Below are 15,987 nucleotides of genomic sequence, written 5' to 3'. Positions count from 1 at the left end.
TGGACTAGATCCTGTTTTTTAGTATTATACAGGGTATTTTTAATGATTTGAGACTTGTAGTACTACCTTCAATATCAATATAACCTCATAGTCTTAGTCCCTCGAATTCAGTTCCAAATGATTTCTTAGGTCCATACAGTATATATACAGGAGTTATGTGTAAAAATCAATAATGGTTCAATATCAGACATTTCAGACGCCAATTAATTATTCCCAAACTCAAAGCCTGCCTGCAACTAAATCTAATGAGAATCTGTTGATGTAGCAGTTTGTTGATTTACTTCAACTTGTCTCTCCTGATCGTTCTTTTCCCTTCCTCCAGTTGCGAGAGTTACAAGATAAGTATGCAGAGTGCATGGAGATGCTTCACGAGGCTCAGGAGGAGCTGAAGAACCTGAGGAATAAAACTCTACCACTTAGCACTCCGAGGCGTTTCCATTCTCTGGGTCTGTTCCCAATGGTGAGCTCAGATACATGAACATGTCTGTCAGCATCACAGCATCTCCATGGTCCCAGCAGCGACAAAATCCTTTTGTTTGTTTTTTGGCCATCTTCTTCAGGACTCTCTGGCAGCAGAAATAGAGGGCACCATGAGGAAGGAACTTCAGATGGATGATCCGGACGTAGAGGAGCAGAGGTATCAAGAGAAAACATAGATACAGAGTTGTGGGTGATAGGTCTAACTTCATAATGAAATGTTCAGGACTGACGCATTAAACCCTCAGCTCTACATTAATGTGATCATTTTTCCCCAGACTGCAACCAAAGCGAGTGTTCCAGACAGTGAAAAACCTGAACCTGATGCGTCAGCAGCGTTCATCGTTAGCCCCCTCCCCTCTCAACATCCCAGGCTCCAACCAGACATCATGCCTCACCTCACAGCGTTCCAGCAGGGTGGGCACGCCGCACTCCAACTACAGTAGCGAGATGGGAAGCGGGATCATCCTGGACAACAGGACTAGCAGTATCCTGGAGAACCCAGATGATGGGTACGGACAGACTGACTCTGCAGCTCACATCGTAGATGTCTATGCTTCGGCGTTAGGCTCTTTTTGTATCTGATTTTCTGCTGTTTAGATCCTTCTTTGCTATTTATTTCCTGTGTCTTATTCATTTTCTCCAGTTCCTAAAGGATGCCACTTAGGCTGTCAGTTCTTTTGATGTACAGTATATCCATGTTTATTGGTAACCTTGCCGATTGTTAGTTTGTTTCTGTGGTTTCTGGTTTGTGTCGTTCTTGTGCTTAGTAACTAACTCTGGCCTAAATTTTACATTTCAGTCATAACAGGGACCAACTGGGCTTAGAAAATAACAAAACTGAGAGAGAGATATTCAGCTTTTAAAAATCTTTACTGAAAACCAACAATGCCAACTATGTCCCCCTCCGCAGGTCAGAGGACTCTAACAAGCGGCCCCCTGGCACCCCAGGGACCCCAGGCAGTAAGGATCTGGAGGCAGCCCTTCGCCGTCTGTCCCTCCGCCGTGACAACTACCTCTCAGAAAAACGCTTCTTCGAGGAGGAGAGGGAGAGGAAGCTGGCTTACCTAGCCAAAGAGGAAGAAAAAGGAGGCGGAGGGAGCAGCGGAGGCACAGGGACACCGACAGAGAGCCTGTTGTCACTGTGCTCACATCCCTCTCTCGGAAGTGTCTGGTCAGGATACTCGTTCACAGCGAGATCCTACCTGCCGGAGAAGCTGCAAATTGTAAAGCCGCTAGAAGGTGATAATTCCTCTCAGAGACACAAGTCCTCTAATCCTCAGAATACCGCGCACAATAAAAAAGAAAGTGTTCCGAAACATCAGCAGAATCAAAACCAGAGAAATCCAAATTGTACATTTCTACATTATACTGAGATGAGTCAGACCGAATCACAGAACCAAAGGCAAGCCCTTCAGAACCAGCAGCAACATCAATATCTGATTTTTCATAACCACAGTCCGTCCAAAATCTGCCTAAGTGCCTCACAGGGTCCTAAGAACCTGCAGAGGAGCTCCAGTTTACTGGAGCTGAGCAGCCGGCCGAGCTCACAGTGTCACCTCAGAGCTCCACTGGCTTTAGTCACAGGCCTGCTGGAGGTGCTGGAAGAGCAGGAAGGCAGTTTAAATCTGCAGCACTCCTTTTACTTCAGACACACACGGGCACGCTGCTGGTTTGAAGTATAGAGTAGCATACAGCCTGCTATGTGCTTCTGTTTGAAGCACAAGTTTGTCAAAAAAAACTTTTAGCACCCCTTGTTAATTTACATATAGATTTGTGCTGAATATATTTTTCACTTTGCAGATTTGAGTGTTTTTCTTACATTGGAGAGATTCCACAAGTATGAAAATGTATAAGAGAAAGGGATATATACATATATTGCATAAAATACCTTAATGCTTTAGCGTAGGAGAGATTTTATATGAGAACATTGCATTTTACCAGTGTTACATTTATCCCAACACATCAAAAATGGTGAGCACTTTACAGTTTTTTTGCAGTGAGTGAGTCAGTATGTGGTATTTTAAATGGCACTCATATTTTTCAACACAGAAAGATTTCTTATGCCTTTTTTTTTTAAGATGATCTATAAATTCAAAAATTATTGGAGAGAATGTGCTAAAATGACTTATTTCCATACTGTATTGGTCGTGGAGTTTATAGAGTTGAATTGATAGAATATTTGCTGTCAGATATTTAGCTACACAATGATTCTGCTATGGATACAGAACAGCTATTAGCACTTAAGATACAAATTTCTCTACATATCTGAACATTGATGGCCAATCGGGCAACAGCAGCATTAAACATTCATTTTATTTATTTTTAAGTCGCATAATATGCAGCCTTTAAAGCATTTACCACTTCACAACATTAGTCCCTCTTGAGGGGATGTAATTTTACAACTGTGGCACCACCTAGTGTTGCATGGTGGCACTGTGAGAGGGAATATTTAAACAGCAGCTAATCTGCAGGCAAAAACATGAACATATGAAATACTAACATGTCCTTTTGCTTTTTAAGTAAAAGGACATGGTGGCATTTAACTGACAAAAAATTTGTAACAATGGTCAATTTCAAGTCTAATGATGGTTGGATGAGATTTGAGAAATAATCTAGAATCTTTCTCAAATGCTTATGTTATTCATTTCTCGGTAACCTCAAATTATTTGCATGACAGTGTTCTGCCTTCATAACTGTCTTTAATAATTGTGGCTGCTGTCAGATGACTGTCCCGTACCCTTCACAAAGGCAGCAGTCCAGAAAGTAACTAATATTCTGGGTTGTGACAGCATTCTTGCTGTATGAGACTTCAGTGCCATACTACTGTTCGTATGTACTGTCCATCCCTTTCACTCCTCTGTTGTTCACCTTTTTCTTTTCTTTTTCGGTTTTGTCTTGTCCTTGCACTTTACTTCTCTTTCTGTTCAACATGTCTGTTTTCTTAGTTGATGATTTCTTGAATAAACTCTTACTAGTTCTGTCACCTTCCCTCTTCTCTCATTCTTTTTGTGTTGGGTTGAGTTAGCGTACTGACATCTCTCAGAGGCCCTTCGTGTGTCATGAGAAAACAACCACTCATTGGACTTGAAATGAGACCAGTTTACTAGCTGCAAGAACACTGAAACAGAAAGACGCTGCTTGCTGCTGTGTGTCAGTCAGTCACTGCAGTATGTGTGACAGTCTGTATGTGCTGCATGAAGAAATATTGTAACAATCACAGAACATGCCTTTGCCTGTCTGTGAACATGTACAGTATATAGGATGTGGATTGTGTCACTGTTTTGATATGCATGACTGTCCCCTCTTGTGTGTATGTCCCTGTCTGTCCGTGTCTGCTTGCCTGTGTATACATCTTGTTTATATACCTTTTCACGTCTACCAGTAAACAGCTGAAGTATATTTTGATCTGTTTTTAGACATAGAAATGGCATTTACTGAATGCCCTACAATGTCAGTATGTCTGCATGCAGTGCAGCGCTGTGTTTGGATGCAGGGTATGATACTGTGATAAAATGTGAAGTTTACAGAAGTTACCACAGGCATCATCCTGTGAGGCTGGTGTGATTTGGTCAGTATAGCATTTGGTGTCACGACCTGACCTATTGTGAGTCGGCAAGTTACACTGAATTTGAGCACCACAGACTCCAATGTAAAGATAAGTACTGAAATTATGCCTGCAGTACTACATACCAAATTTTAGATATAATTTATCCTAGGATAACTATGTGGAAGTCAAAAACAAGCAGCTTCCATGATTATAACCAACAGTCACAATGAAAAGGCCTTTTAAGAGCATCTAGTTTGCCCTTTTTTTTTTTTTTTTTTTTTTTGACATTTTGGGATATATGATGACATGAAAAAGTTAATTTTAGCCCAGTTCTGAGGGCAATCTATCAATTTGGTGAGATGCATTTGTGGCAAAGAGCTGCTTTAGGTAACATCAGTCTTTATCTGACTTTTTCTCCAGGCTCTGCTACTCTCCATGCATGGCAGCAGTTGGCTCAACCCCACATGGGTGCTCTGCTGGATCATCGGCCCGGTGTGGTCACGAAGGGCTTCCGCACTTTAGCGCATGAGCAGGAACAGGAAGACGGCTGGCAACTGGACCAACCGGAGGAGGACGAACTTTCGTGTGACTCTTTTACTGGCTCGCTGGGAGAGAGCTCTGCTCTCATGGATCTGCCTCGCTCTACCTCTTCTCCCTCTGTCTGCTGCAACACGAAAAACGGAGACGACGATGACGATGGCCAGTCAGAAACATTGCAAGGAGAAATGTGCAAGGCTAGAGAAGCGATTCCAGTAAAAGATGGACATGTTGCAAACATGCCCCTTTCCTTCTCCAGACCCTCCCCAACTTCTTCTCCTCTCCCCTCTTCCTCTGAGATGAATGGGCACGTGGACCTCAAGGAGCTCCAGGCCTTACAGCCCGCCACAATGGACCGTATGCCTGGTGAGGGAGCACTTAGCTGAGGACACTGCACTGCATCCACCATCCCTTGTAACCCTGGAGCATAGGGATAAAGGGGAGGGGGGGTGAAGAGGAGGGGTGGGAGGGTGAGGGATTAGAGAAGGCTTTCGCAGGACATCTCACAACCACAGTGTGACATCCCTTCCTGCACGATCACGCTCACGTGCACACACCCGCACACCCACCCGTCCCACCGGCAGTCCTTGTGTGTGCATCGAACCCCATCAGAACAGAGTACATGTATTTTTTTGTTCATTACTTCAGTTCACTTTACATCTTCCTTCTCATTTCACACCTTCTTTCACTGTCACACTTTGCTTGATTTTAACCAATCACATTTCTTTTTCAATCTTCAGTGTGATGCCTATCCTCTGCAACACATCTTCTGAAGTCTATAATTCATTTCAGGATGTCTAATTATTCGAATATAACTTGGATAATCCGAATCTCTCACTGGTGGCCTGCAACAAAGACATTTTTCTTGTGGTGTAATTCATAGAAATTTCATTCAGAAATTGGTACCAATTTCTTCCAGCAGTCAGAGCTCATAGCGCTAATACACCAGTGTAAAACACAAACACATGTATGCAGAATATTGTGGCTTGGTTCTAGTATGTAGGCACATATGTGTCAGATGTTGTTTGTGCAGCTGTCCAAGTCACATGAACACATGACACCCACGGCTGGTTAATATTGGAACTGACCTGTAGCTTCATATACGTTATTATGGATCCCACTGCTTTTCTTGGCAAGACCCGCCCTACTCTGCCTCAGATTGGCTTACTCTCATATTCTTCAGCCCCTACCCAATCTCACTCCTCATGCCTAAACCTGACCAACCCAACAATGAAGGGAACCAATCAGAGGCAGAGTGGGACGGGTCTTGCCGAGAAAAGCAGTGGGATCCAACATAAGGCATGATATGATATTTAGTTAGGTATTGCAGGCATGAAGGAAATCCAAGGAAAATCACATTAGACTGTTCATTTAAATTCATCATGACCAACATGAATTCATAGGGATGGATTCAATGAACACAGAATAATAGAATTTGGCATCACCTATCTGTTCTTAAATTAAGTTGTCAAACCACTAAACCAAGCCGAACAGGCATAAGCAATATGACACTGTATCATTGGTGATCCAAGAGGGTTGCTAGCAGTCTTAGACAAAATTTTAGACACACACAGTGCTCATTGGTGCAGAGTTTACTCACTTCTTCCTGCAAACTTAGTTTTCTATTCATTCCTTTTTTACAAAAAATGGAAATACTGCATTACCACGAGAGCACATATTCTTGGCCATACGCTTCACATTTCAGTGTTTAGCTGCATTCCTGGTGCTAAAAGGTCTCTGTAATCACACCATCTTTCCCACAATATTTAGTGAAGGAATAAAAGGTGATAGTTCAGGGTGTCAGTGTCTAGAAGAAGAGTACTGACTGCTGTTTGAAGACAGGCCAATCCTTAAACACTGACATAGGCAGACATCTCTCAAAGTGAAACACATCAGGGTGTGCTTTGTGGATATTTAGTGAATCTTTTTCATGACTGAAGAGAATTTGATTAAATAATCTTTCACCTGGATTTACCAGACCATTTCACCTCCATCATCACTTCAGTATCTCAGAAATTGGGGGGCTAATATGCTGGTGGGTTCTTGCTTTGGGCTTATAATATGATCATGGCCTATTTTTCTGTACTTTGTGTTCAGTGTTTTTTTTTTACAGTGTGACTTGGTACTTTATGTCTCAGTACTGACACCCTTCCCCTCTGCTCTTTTCACCCTTTCTCCTGTAGTTAATTTCCCAGGGAAGTGTATGTCCCATACAAGCTCTACATACACCTTCACTACCTGCAGGATTCTCCATCCCTCTGATCAGCTGACCTCTGTGTCGCAAAGGTAAACACTTTAAATACCTGACTTCTTTTTATTACTGCTGTTCTGTGTAGGATTGTCATTGTGTAATCCTTGGTGTGTACAGCTAAGTGTAGTGTACTGTTATGAACACAAGATGGGGCCATTTTTCTTTCTTTCTTTTTGTATTAAAGCTTTACCAGGGGGCACATTATGGAGAGAGAGCAGCTGCAGTTATACAAAATAAATACTTATTGTCACAGTTAATGTACTATAGTGTTACTTGATCATGACTTGAACAAAACTTCATTGTGTGCTTTAAATAATGTAGCTGCTTCCAGCCAAGGAGCAAATTCTCCTCTTGTTCCCCTCCTATAGCTTTTGAATCAGGGCTACTTTGATGCCACAGTGCCTTGCTGACTTCATAATCTAAGTCCCTACTGTCTGATTGGCCTTGGCAGGTCAAGTGATGAGGAAGATGAAGTGGAGTTGTATCATATGGCTGTCATGGCCGGAGTAGAGCAGACCCATTGAGTGCACCCACTGTGGTGAGGCAATGCATGGAAGTGCATTCCCGAAGACTGTGGGTGTGTGTAAAGCCTCTAATGTTCCCTGCCAACATGTTCCTAACTAACAATCCAGCATCTGGCACAATGCTGTGACGCCAATCACTGATCAAATCTAACTTTGTCAGGATATGAGGGTGGATGTGCATTCTTGCCCTTTGAGAACAGTATATGGTGGAAAAAAAATCAAAGAACAAAGGTCCACTTCCAAGGTTTCAGGGTTTTTAACTGCATCTTCATTCAGCGAAAGGAACCGCCACATGTGTCATCATGTGACCTTAACCTAGACCTTTGGTCAGTTGATAACAGGTGGTCACATACAGGGGGGAGATTGTAACCCCAGTCTCAATTCAAGTCAGGCCTGTGGCATTGGATGCCAGAGATTCAACATCTACAACAAGCCAGTCAACCCTCTGCTGGTACATCCATAAAGACCTGAGTCCTGGGTCCTCGCAGTTTCCGAATCCAGTGGCTTAATCAGCCGTTGGGGCAGATAACAGCAGCTGTCTGAACAGCAGACCCAAAACCAAGGACATCATTCAACGCCAAAGGTCTGCTTTGAATCAAGAGAAGGGTTATGATATCTGCCTTGTATATGACCACTTTCCCATGTGACCCAAGAACCAGGTAAAGGTCATGTGATGACACCTGAGTCAGCTTTTCACTGCGTACCTACTTATAATCAGGGCTCTAATACTTAACTCATTGTGTGGTACATTGTCTAATGTCTGTAAGCTGTGTTCGTAAGCCTTGATGCTCCTGACTGTGGTTATTATTTGAAATATGTGGAGTTACTTGTCTTAGACAACGGGGCTGCTGGTCATAAATAACTTACAACCTCGCCATATCCCCACAATCTCAGTCACCTGAATGGAAAAGGTTTTAATTCCTGCATGGTAATGTTTTAGGTCTTGTCTGTATGATTTTAATTGTCACTAATAGCTAAGTATTAAGACTTGATAACTCTTGTCCATTAATGTCTGTCCCTGCACCCAAAATTCCCCCTGTTCCTCCTCTTTCCAATTTCCACTGTCCTCCTTCATCCCTCTCGCCACCCCTTCATCCTCCATCTCCAGCCCAGCTCTAGCCTCTTGTCAGAGCAGTGCTTGTATCAGCTCCCCTACCCCCATTTCCTCTGCCCCACCTACACCTTCCTACACCCCCTGCTGCACCCCACGCCGCCTCTCCCTCTCCCTCTCATTAGCCGAGTCCTCCACCAACCTTAGGGACTCCACCAAGACCACCAGCACTTCTCTAGGCCTGGTGCGCCTCCTGCTGGAACATGGAATTTCTGCCTCAGTGTATGACCCCCGCAGCTGGGACCGAGGGTTGGATGCCAGTGGAGCCTCAACACCCGTGGGAGTAGCGCAAGTGCAGCAGAGCAGCAAAGCAACAGGGGACACCGAACCCAGACGGTTGGTGAAACGCCCAGACACCCTCCTCCTTCAGCCCTCCACCCCACCTAACTCCCCTCGCTCCAAATCTGCCGCCTCTACCAGCACCTGTCCAGTTTTTCAGTTCAGCCCTTCCAATGAAGATCCGCCATTTTATGACACCTTCCTCGCCTCTAAGCCAGCTCGTACCATTCTGAGGGAAGTGCTGGGGGAGGCAGAGAGGGAGCGAGGGGGCCAAACAGATGATGACAGCCAAACAGACGTGCTTAAGCTGCGACTCGTGGACAAACTGAAATTTTTCCGCACCCTCCCCCCTCATGCTGCTTCTGCATCATCTGGGAGTGCTCTATTAGCCCCCTTTGGATCTGCTGGACTGGGCAACAGTGCCCTTGGTGGGGGGCTTCCAGGTTTGAATGCAGGGCTGAGGAGGAATCGAAGCTATCCTGCCATGGTAGGAGCCAGTATGGCTATGAAAGACCCAGGAGGGCCCCCCAGCACAGAAATACTCATACCACACACGATGCAAACCCCACATCCCCAACATGCAGTATGCACACAGGAAATGGGCAAAATGCAAGCAAACCACGCACTGGTCACAAAGGCCATCCACATACCACAGACACTACATGCACTAGAAACAGTCACACCACAGACAATAATACAAAGACACACAAGGCCAAGCGACGGACTGCAGGATTCAACAAGCAATGACCATCACGCTGACGATGAAACAGGGACATAATAGGAGATACTGAGTGTATTAGCCCGTATTACAACAGACGATATGATTACATATACAAGTTTATCTACAAAACCAAATACCCAACACAACTATACAGACATCCTTCAACTTTGGAGTACCCCAGACCAAACAGCTACACTGCTGAACAATAGAGTCCACCTACAGACTCAACTAAACCATAAGGCATCTCTCCTAACCAGTCCAGACTCCAGCTGATTTATTTAAATAATCATCAGTCTGATCAGTGTAAATGAATGAAATGGTGGTGAATAAACCAATAGTGGCTGACACTGTTACACTGTGTTATACCCATACTGTCAGACCACACCAACAACGATGGAGTATGTTGCCTTCCTCATTGTCTGTTGTATCTGTATATTGTATAAGATGTATATGCAATATACTGTGTCATATATAGTGTGATATTAAAAGGCCCAATCTGGTGGAAGTGCAGCAGAGCTTTCCCTCAGCCCTCTTTTCTTCTCATTTTCCTTCTCAAGCTGAATGAGTGCACTGTTGGTTAAAAATGGTAACATGAATTTTAAATGTACGGTACTGGCCCGAAATGTAGGATTGTTTTTTTACCTCCTATTATCTATGAATAAATGGAGGTTGCATATTCCAGGACTACACAATTACACACTCATTACAACATGTTACTTTAGGAAAGTGCTGTGTCATGAGTTATTTGGAGCCCTGTTGTCAACACAGAAATCTCCAGAAAGCATTATCCCCATAAAAGAAGATCATAAACGACAGGTCTGTTGACAGGACGCACAGCGAAGTGTTCAGTCTGTGGTTCCAGCTGGTGGGGCCAAGGACAGACGAACTGTACTGTCAGTACCAACCAGGAAGAGACAGAGAGAAAAAATATATTCTCTCCCCTTGTAAAACTACAGCCATAGTAAAGATGGCAGCTAGTCCTGAACGGGGGCTAGCCAACGACCAGAGGCTTTATTTAGCTAAAAGATTTTTTTTTTTTTTTAATTTTAATCATATTATACTTTTATTCAAATGCAGAAACTCATTCAAATATGGTTAATTTTATTCCCGAGTGTTAAACATCCCCCCCCCCCCTTTCTGTATGTATTTAATCTGTAGTTTCAAACTAACCCAGATTGGGGCTTTAATGTGTCATCTTGCTGTGACTTACTGTTCTTATGTGCCTAAAACATCTGACATACTGTATCTCATTGGAGTACCGTTTGTTTTGTTTAATTACTTTAGAATTTGAATGCAGTAGAGAGTAAATCAGTGCGCACGCACATTCATGTATTTGCATGTGAACCTGCTGACAGTCCCCTCACATGCTCATTTGTGTCTGTTTCTATTCCCGGCTCCGTTTTTGTCTCCTCATGAGTTTGGAGTGAAGCATCCCCTTCATTTATAATCCACAGGGTCATGTAGCACACAAACAGTAAAACAGGCCAGGTCCAGGTGTACAGACACCTGTTAAAACACTGTGACTGCAGAAAGCAAGAGGCAGACCTGCAGGAAAAAGCGGTCATCCTAATGCAGATGGCAGCTGTAACATCAGAACGTAAAGCCTGTGACAGGCACTGCTGCACCCCGAGCTTTCACTCCAAGCCAAAGTTGCACCTTCATAAAGAGCAGGCGGGACCACAACAACACAGAATTAAAGCACGTCTGTTTGCAAATCAGTTATCACGTATTACTTTTCCCCCATGTTGCTCTCATAGACCTGAACCATGCATACTGTACATACTGACAACATAGAGTTTATTTTTTCCAAAATCAAGCTTGTGGGTGAAAAAAAAGCAATATTACTCATTAGAAAACATGTATGTTTCTGAATGTAACTGTAAAAGGAGTGAGTGGAAATATCCAAATGTTGGTTAGAAGAGCAACAGACGAGCTGGGGGGAAGCTTTTAGCATCACTGACCCTGTTCCAGTGTCCATCAGACACCTCGTACACTTTCTGTCTATTATACACGACTTAAGAGAAACATGTCTGCCTCATACAGCATTTCAATTCTAGTCTGTAGAAGGACATTGGGACTGGGCCCCTGACTGCTTGTCTGACTCACAGTGAATGGATGGGAATGGCTGGCTCTGATGCTGGCAGTGAGCTGATGAAATCCTTAATGATTAAGGGGTTAAACTAGCAATGTTATTGAGTGGGAGATTAATAACCATTAAATATATTTATTGAATACTTGGATTATTAGAAGCACGCATATAACTGAATGTGCGTTGTACATGTTTAAGTGAAGGACTTTTGCAGATAGTATTTATATTTTGACATTTTGAATCATTTTTCACCAGACAGTTTATGTCATAATGGTGAACTGATGGACATTTCTCTGGCTTCATAGAAACATTTCCATTTAAAACCATTACTTCACAACAGTCGTAGATTTGGGAGAAAAAAAACAACAACAACAATCAATTTACAGTGTTTAATAATGATACCAAGTGCTAAGACTGAAGCACCCAGGAGTTGGTGTGTCTTGTTTTTTCTGTGTGTCAGCTGAATCATCTGAATGTACGTTATTACAAACAGTAACCCTGCTGTAGGGCCATATATTTGTGTACAGTATGTTGATTTATCTTCATCAGTTTGTGTTAACTTCAGTAGGGTACATTGTAAATGTATGCAACAAATATAGTTCCGCTAACTTTTTTCTTTTTGAAAGAAAGTGTAACAGTAGAACAAGAATACATGGGATTAAGTTGTTTTTTTTTTAGTTCAGAGGGAAAGAAACTTTTCTGTTCAGGGTCTGAAGTGTTCTATTCTACAGAACGGACTGTACTGTCAATAAAAAGAACTATAGAAAGACTGATTTGTTTGCCTTATTCATCATAGAAAGATGTAATCATTTTCTGCTGCCTATATTGACCTTAAGTTTTGCTAATTTTATGTATATCCTGGTTCAAGCATGGTGAACCATACAGCCTTTGCTGTAGAGGTTTGGGAACAACCCTGCTAAATCACTCAATCAGGGCTAGGTGATATTGATGTGACACTCATAAATCACCATAAGAATTATTTTCCTACATTTACCACATTATGGCAAAAGCATGCAATCTCACTACTAGGCAATTTATAATACTTCATTACTGACTCCCTGCGTTTGCAACCAGATCTGCAGCTAGTCCAGGCACCAATCGTCTGCTCCATCCACCACACTGGCTCACTGTTACAGCTCGCACTCAAGTGTGCGGAGCAGTAAAAGCAGCTGCTCCTTCCCATCTCCAAGTCGCCGTCAAACCCCTGCACTCAGATACTCCTTTGAATCTGCTACCTCGTCCTCCTTTTGGTACAAATGAACAGGAACATCTTTTAAAGAGGAGCCAACATGAAAACTGTCACAGTTCAACAGCACACTGGGCCACTCCCCACAGACAGTGACACTCACAGCTTTGTAGACTCATCAGCAAATAACACAAAGATCCTGCAAACACATCAGTCCAAGACCAATGTTTACAAGTGAATCCATCATAACGACCTACTGGTGGTCAAACAAGCACCATGAAACTAGATTTGCATCACAGCATGGAGGTCTTTCTCTGTCACACACATCATAATTGTGTGCCCTGTGTGCAAAGGACAGTTGGCTTTTTTCACTCTCCAGGCTGTTAATTTAGGGTGATATGTATTTTTTTATCTGCCTCTGACATCATTCGGACACAGATGTGCTTCATCACATGCGCCAGCTACAACTCCAACATATGTACTCTCTTCTCATCGACTCTTCAAACAGCATCTATGTGACCCTCTGTCTCATTTAATCTCCTTGTCCATTCTCAACCATAGTATTTACTTTTACTTTCAGTTGTGGTGGAATAAATAAATATTTTTATTTATCTAATTTTTATTTGACCAGGTGAGTCCTGTTGAGATTAAAAATGTCTTTTTCAAGGTAGACCTGGACATGATAGTCTGCAGCATAAGTAAAAACACAGTTACACTGACATCTGAAGGAATCTGCCTCTAATTCTTTCTAAGTTTTAAGTCAATTTGCAACCTATTCCATGCCGAGGGTGCAGATTACAGAAATCCCCTTTTTCCAGCTGTACATATACTGATGTAGTTACATATTGGTTCCTTTGAATAGCACAGGAGTGCAACGAGGAACTTTTGTAGCTCCAGCCATTCCAGTTCCAGCTTTATTCCACAGGGAGGCAGTGTGTCACAGAGAACAGAACTGACAGCTGGTGTAAACACAGACCACGGCCAACTCAAAGCCTGGAAAAGAAGAGAGCAAACCGGCACTAAAAGATCATGAGATACCTCCAGTGTTGGTCGAACAAACCCATATGTGCTCCTCCGGGCCTTCGAATGAAGCTCAGCAGATCGTTGTCTTGGGCTTCTCCTCCGTCCTGCCTTTCCTACACTATGTCTCGCTGAAGACGATCAGACACAACACAGAGTGCACCGCCGCTCTCTTTCTGTTCAATTCTAAACTTAAAATGCAAAATAAAGCATCAAAGAATAATAATAATGTCCTCTTTTTTAATACATGAATTCGCAAACCAGAAGTTGCAAAAGTGGAGAGACATAGTAAGATACGACAGAGAGCCACTCAGACGACGGACGACGCAGGGCTGCTCTCTATCTGGATGGCTATATGTGGAGAGAGGGGGCAGATGGACACAGGCATGACTGGGTGGTTGTGAAATAGTTTTTGATGCTCAGTGGAGGACGAGCAGGTGTGTGTGGTCCCACAGGGGAAATGACAACATTCTGCACAGTTGAGTCAGGACGGAGAAGTAAAGACAAGCAGGACGAATGAGATGACAGAGGAGGAAACTAATAATTTCCCCCTGGCATGTCGTGGTCAGCTTGTCTGGTGGTGCTATTTTCTGTGTAGATTAATGCTGTTCAGAGGAAGGTGGTCGGGTGGAGCAACAAGAATGCAGCAGACTTTGAGAATACAGCAGCCAAACCATTTAGATCATTGTTACTGCAAAGTGAGTGGACATCATTGAGATAAAATATACAGAATGTGCCCCAGGAAGTGCCCTTAAAGGTGACTCACAGATATGTGTGAGGTAGAGCGAGTCCCTGCCTCCGCTGGCCCCGTCTACTTGAGCCGCGGTGCATGCTTCAAAGCCTGGATTACGCAGGAGACTCTTGGGCACGGAGTAGTGACAAGCAGCTCGGAAACGAGGCCTGCTTCAGTGACGGTATGGGGAATAATGTCCTTAAGAAGTCAAGCATGATGGGCTGCAGGGTCAACGTCCCTCAGCAGTGATCCTTCACATGGGGACAAGAGGGAGGGGTTTTTGCCTTGTGTAATAGAGCAAAATGCTGCCCAAAAAAAAAAAAAAAAAAACCCAAACGTAGCCTCTGGAGACCGAACGCGATGAGGCAATGATGAAGGAGAAATTTACAGAATTTACTGAAACTCTGCACACATGATTACTAACTGTGGCTGCTGTGGCTCAGAAGGTGGAGCGGGCCGTCCACTAACTCTGAAGATGCTCCCGGTGGAGGGGCCGGCGCCTTGCATGGCATCTCCATCGCCATCAGTATGTGTGTGTGTTTGTGTGTGAATGGGGGAATAAGAGGCCAATAGCAAAGCACTTTTCCCTATAAGGTATACACTATGGAAGTACATTTTCTTTGGTTAACCGCCAACTCTTCATCTAGCGCCACCTGAAGGCCAAATGTTTTACTTTTTCTGAGAAATGACTCAACATCTACTTACGTGCACAAACATGCAGTTGGTATTTTTATGTGAGGCGTCTCAAGTATTGGATGGATTGCCCTGACATTTGCTTCAGACGTTGATGCACTCCATAGGGTGGATAGTAATAACAAGTTGTGCCTTCAGATATTCACTTGATTGATTCTCGTGGTCACTCTCAGTCTCCTAGACCCACACACACCAACACCGCCCCCCCACACACACGCACATGCAGACACCTACCAACTGCAGGGTTTAAAGTGCAGCCATTAGAGGTTTTCTAGTCCAGTGTAAACAAATAAAACACATGTTCTCTGAGCAAACGGAAGTAATAAATGTGTGAGTGAATGTTTGAGATACACAGTGTTTCTTTGAGTGATACTGGTGATTCAGTGCAAGTGCATAGATTAAAAGAATTAAAGATTACATTAAAGATTTTTGTTTTTCTTATATTAATATAAAAAAACTAAAATCTTGCTTAATACCATTATTGTCAATTTATCACTAGATGCTCATGCATATATCATTCCATTGTGTAATTATTTAGGAAAAAATATGTGAGCTAAATTATGGTTCAGCAAATAACTACTTACTAACTACTTCATTCACACGTTTACATGTTTATCTCTTTGCTGTTCATATGATGTGTGTCTTTTCCCCAGAGTTTCTATAGATCTGGCCTCCAGTATGTCAGTGAAATTCCATTATACACCTCACAATTTCAGCATTTTGAAGATGGCACACAAACTGAATGCTTTTGTCAATAACTTTTTTCCCCTCCCTGCTACTTCTGAAGAAAATGCAAAAACATGGTAACCTCTGCAC

At 43.0% G+C, this 15,987-nt stretch overlaps 1 protein-coding gene across 5 annotated transcripts in view; it reads left to right on the top strand.

The window, feature by feature from the left end:
- Positions 1-12,288, top strand: part of LOC121610494 (trafficking kinesin-binding protein 1-like) — a 49,190-nt gene extending 36,902 nt beyond the window's left edge. For 4 of the 5 annotated variants that reach the window (XM_041942633.1, XM_041942634.1, XM_041942632.1 and 1 more), the window contains 7 exons: positions 323-460; positions 561-637; positions 756-989; positions 1,391-1,719; positions 4,448-4,930; positions 6,748-6,850; positions 8,448-12,288. In XM_041942633.1, coding sequence (XP_041798567.1) covers positions 323-460; positions 561-637; positions 756-989; positions 1,391-1,719; positions 4,448-4,930; positions 6,748-6,850; positions 8,448-9,507 — 2,424 coding nt within the window. In that variant the 3' untranslated portion in view covers positions 9,508-12,288. Of the gene's footprint in view, positions 1-322; positions 461-560; positions 638-755; positions 990-1,390; positions 1,720-4,447; positions 4,998-6,747; positions 6,851-8,447 lie in introns of those variants that run through there. The other variant, XM_041942635.1, reaches the window with a different exon arrangement.
- Positions 12,289-15,987: the final 3,699 nt, after the last annotated feature.

Source organism: Chelmon rostratus, chromosome 8 (genome assembly GCF_017976325.1).
Source record: "Chelmon rostratus isolate fCheRos1 chromosome 8, fCheRos1.pri, whole genome shotgun sequence".
In the NCBI taxonomy this organism is placed as follows: Eukaryota; Metazoa; Chordata; class Actinopteri; order Chaetodontiformes; family Chaetodontidae; genus Chelmon; species Chelmon rostratus.
The sequence above is the reverse complement of the archived record's forward strand: the minus strand, read 5'-3'. Positions and strand labels throughout refer to the sequence as shown.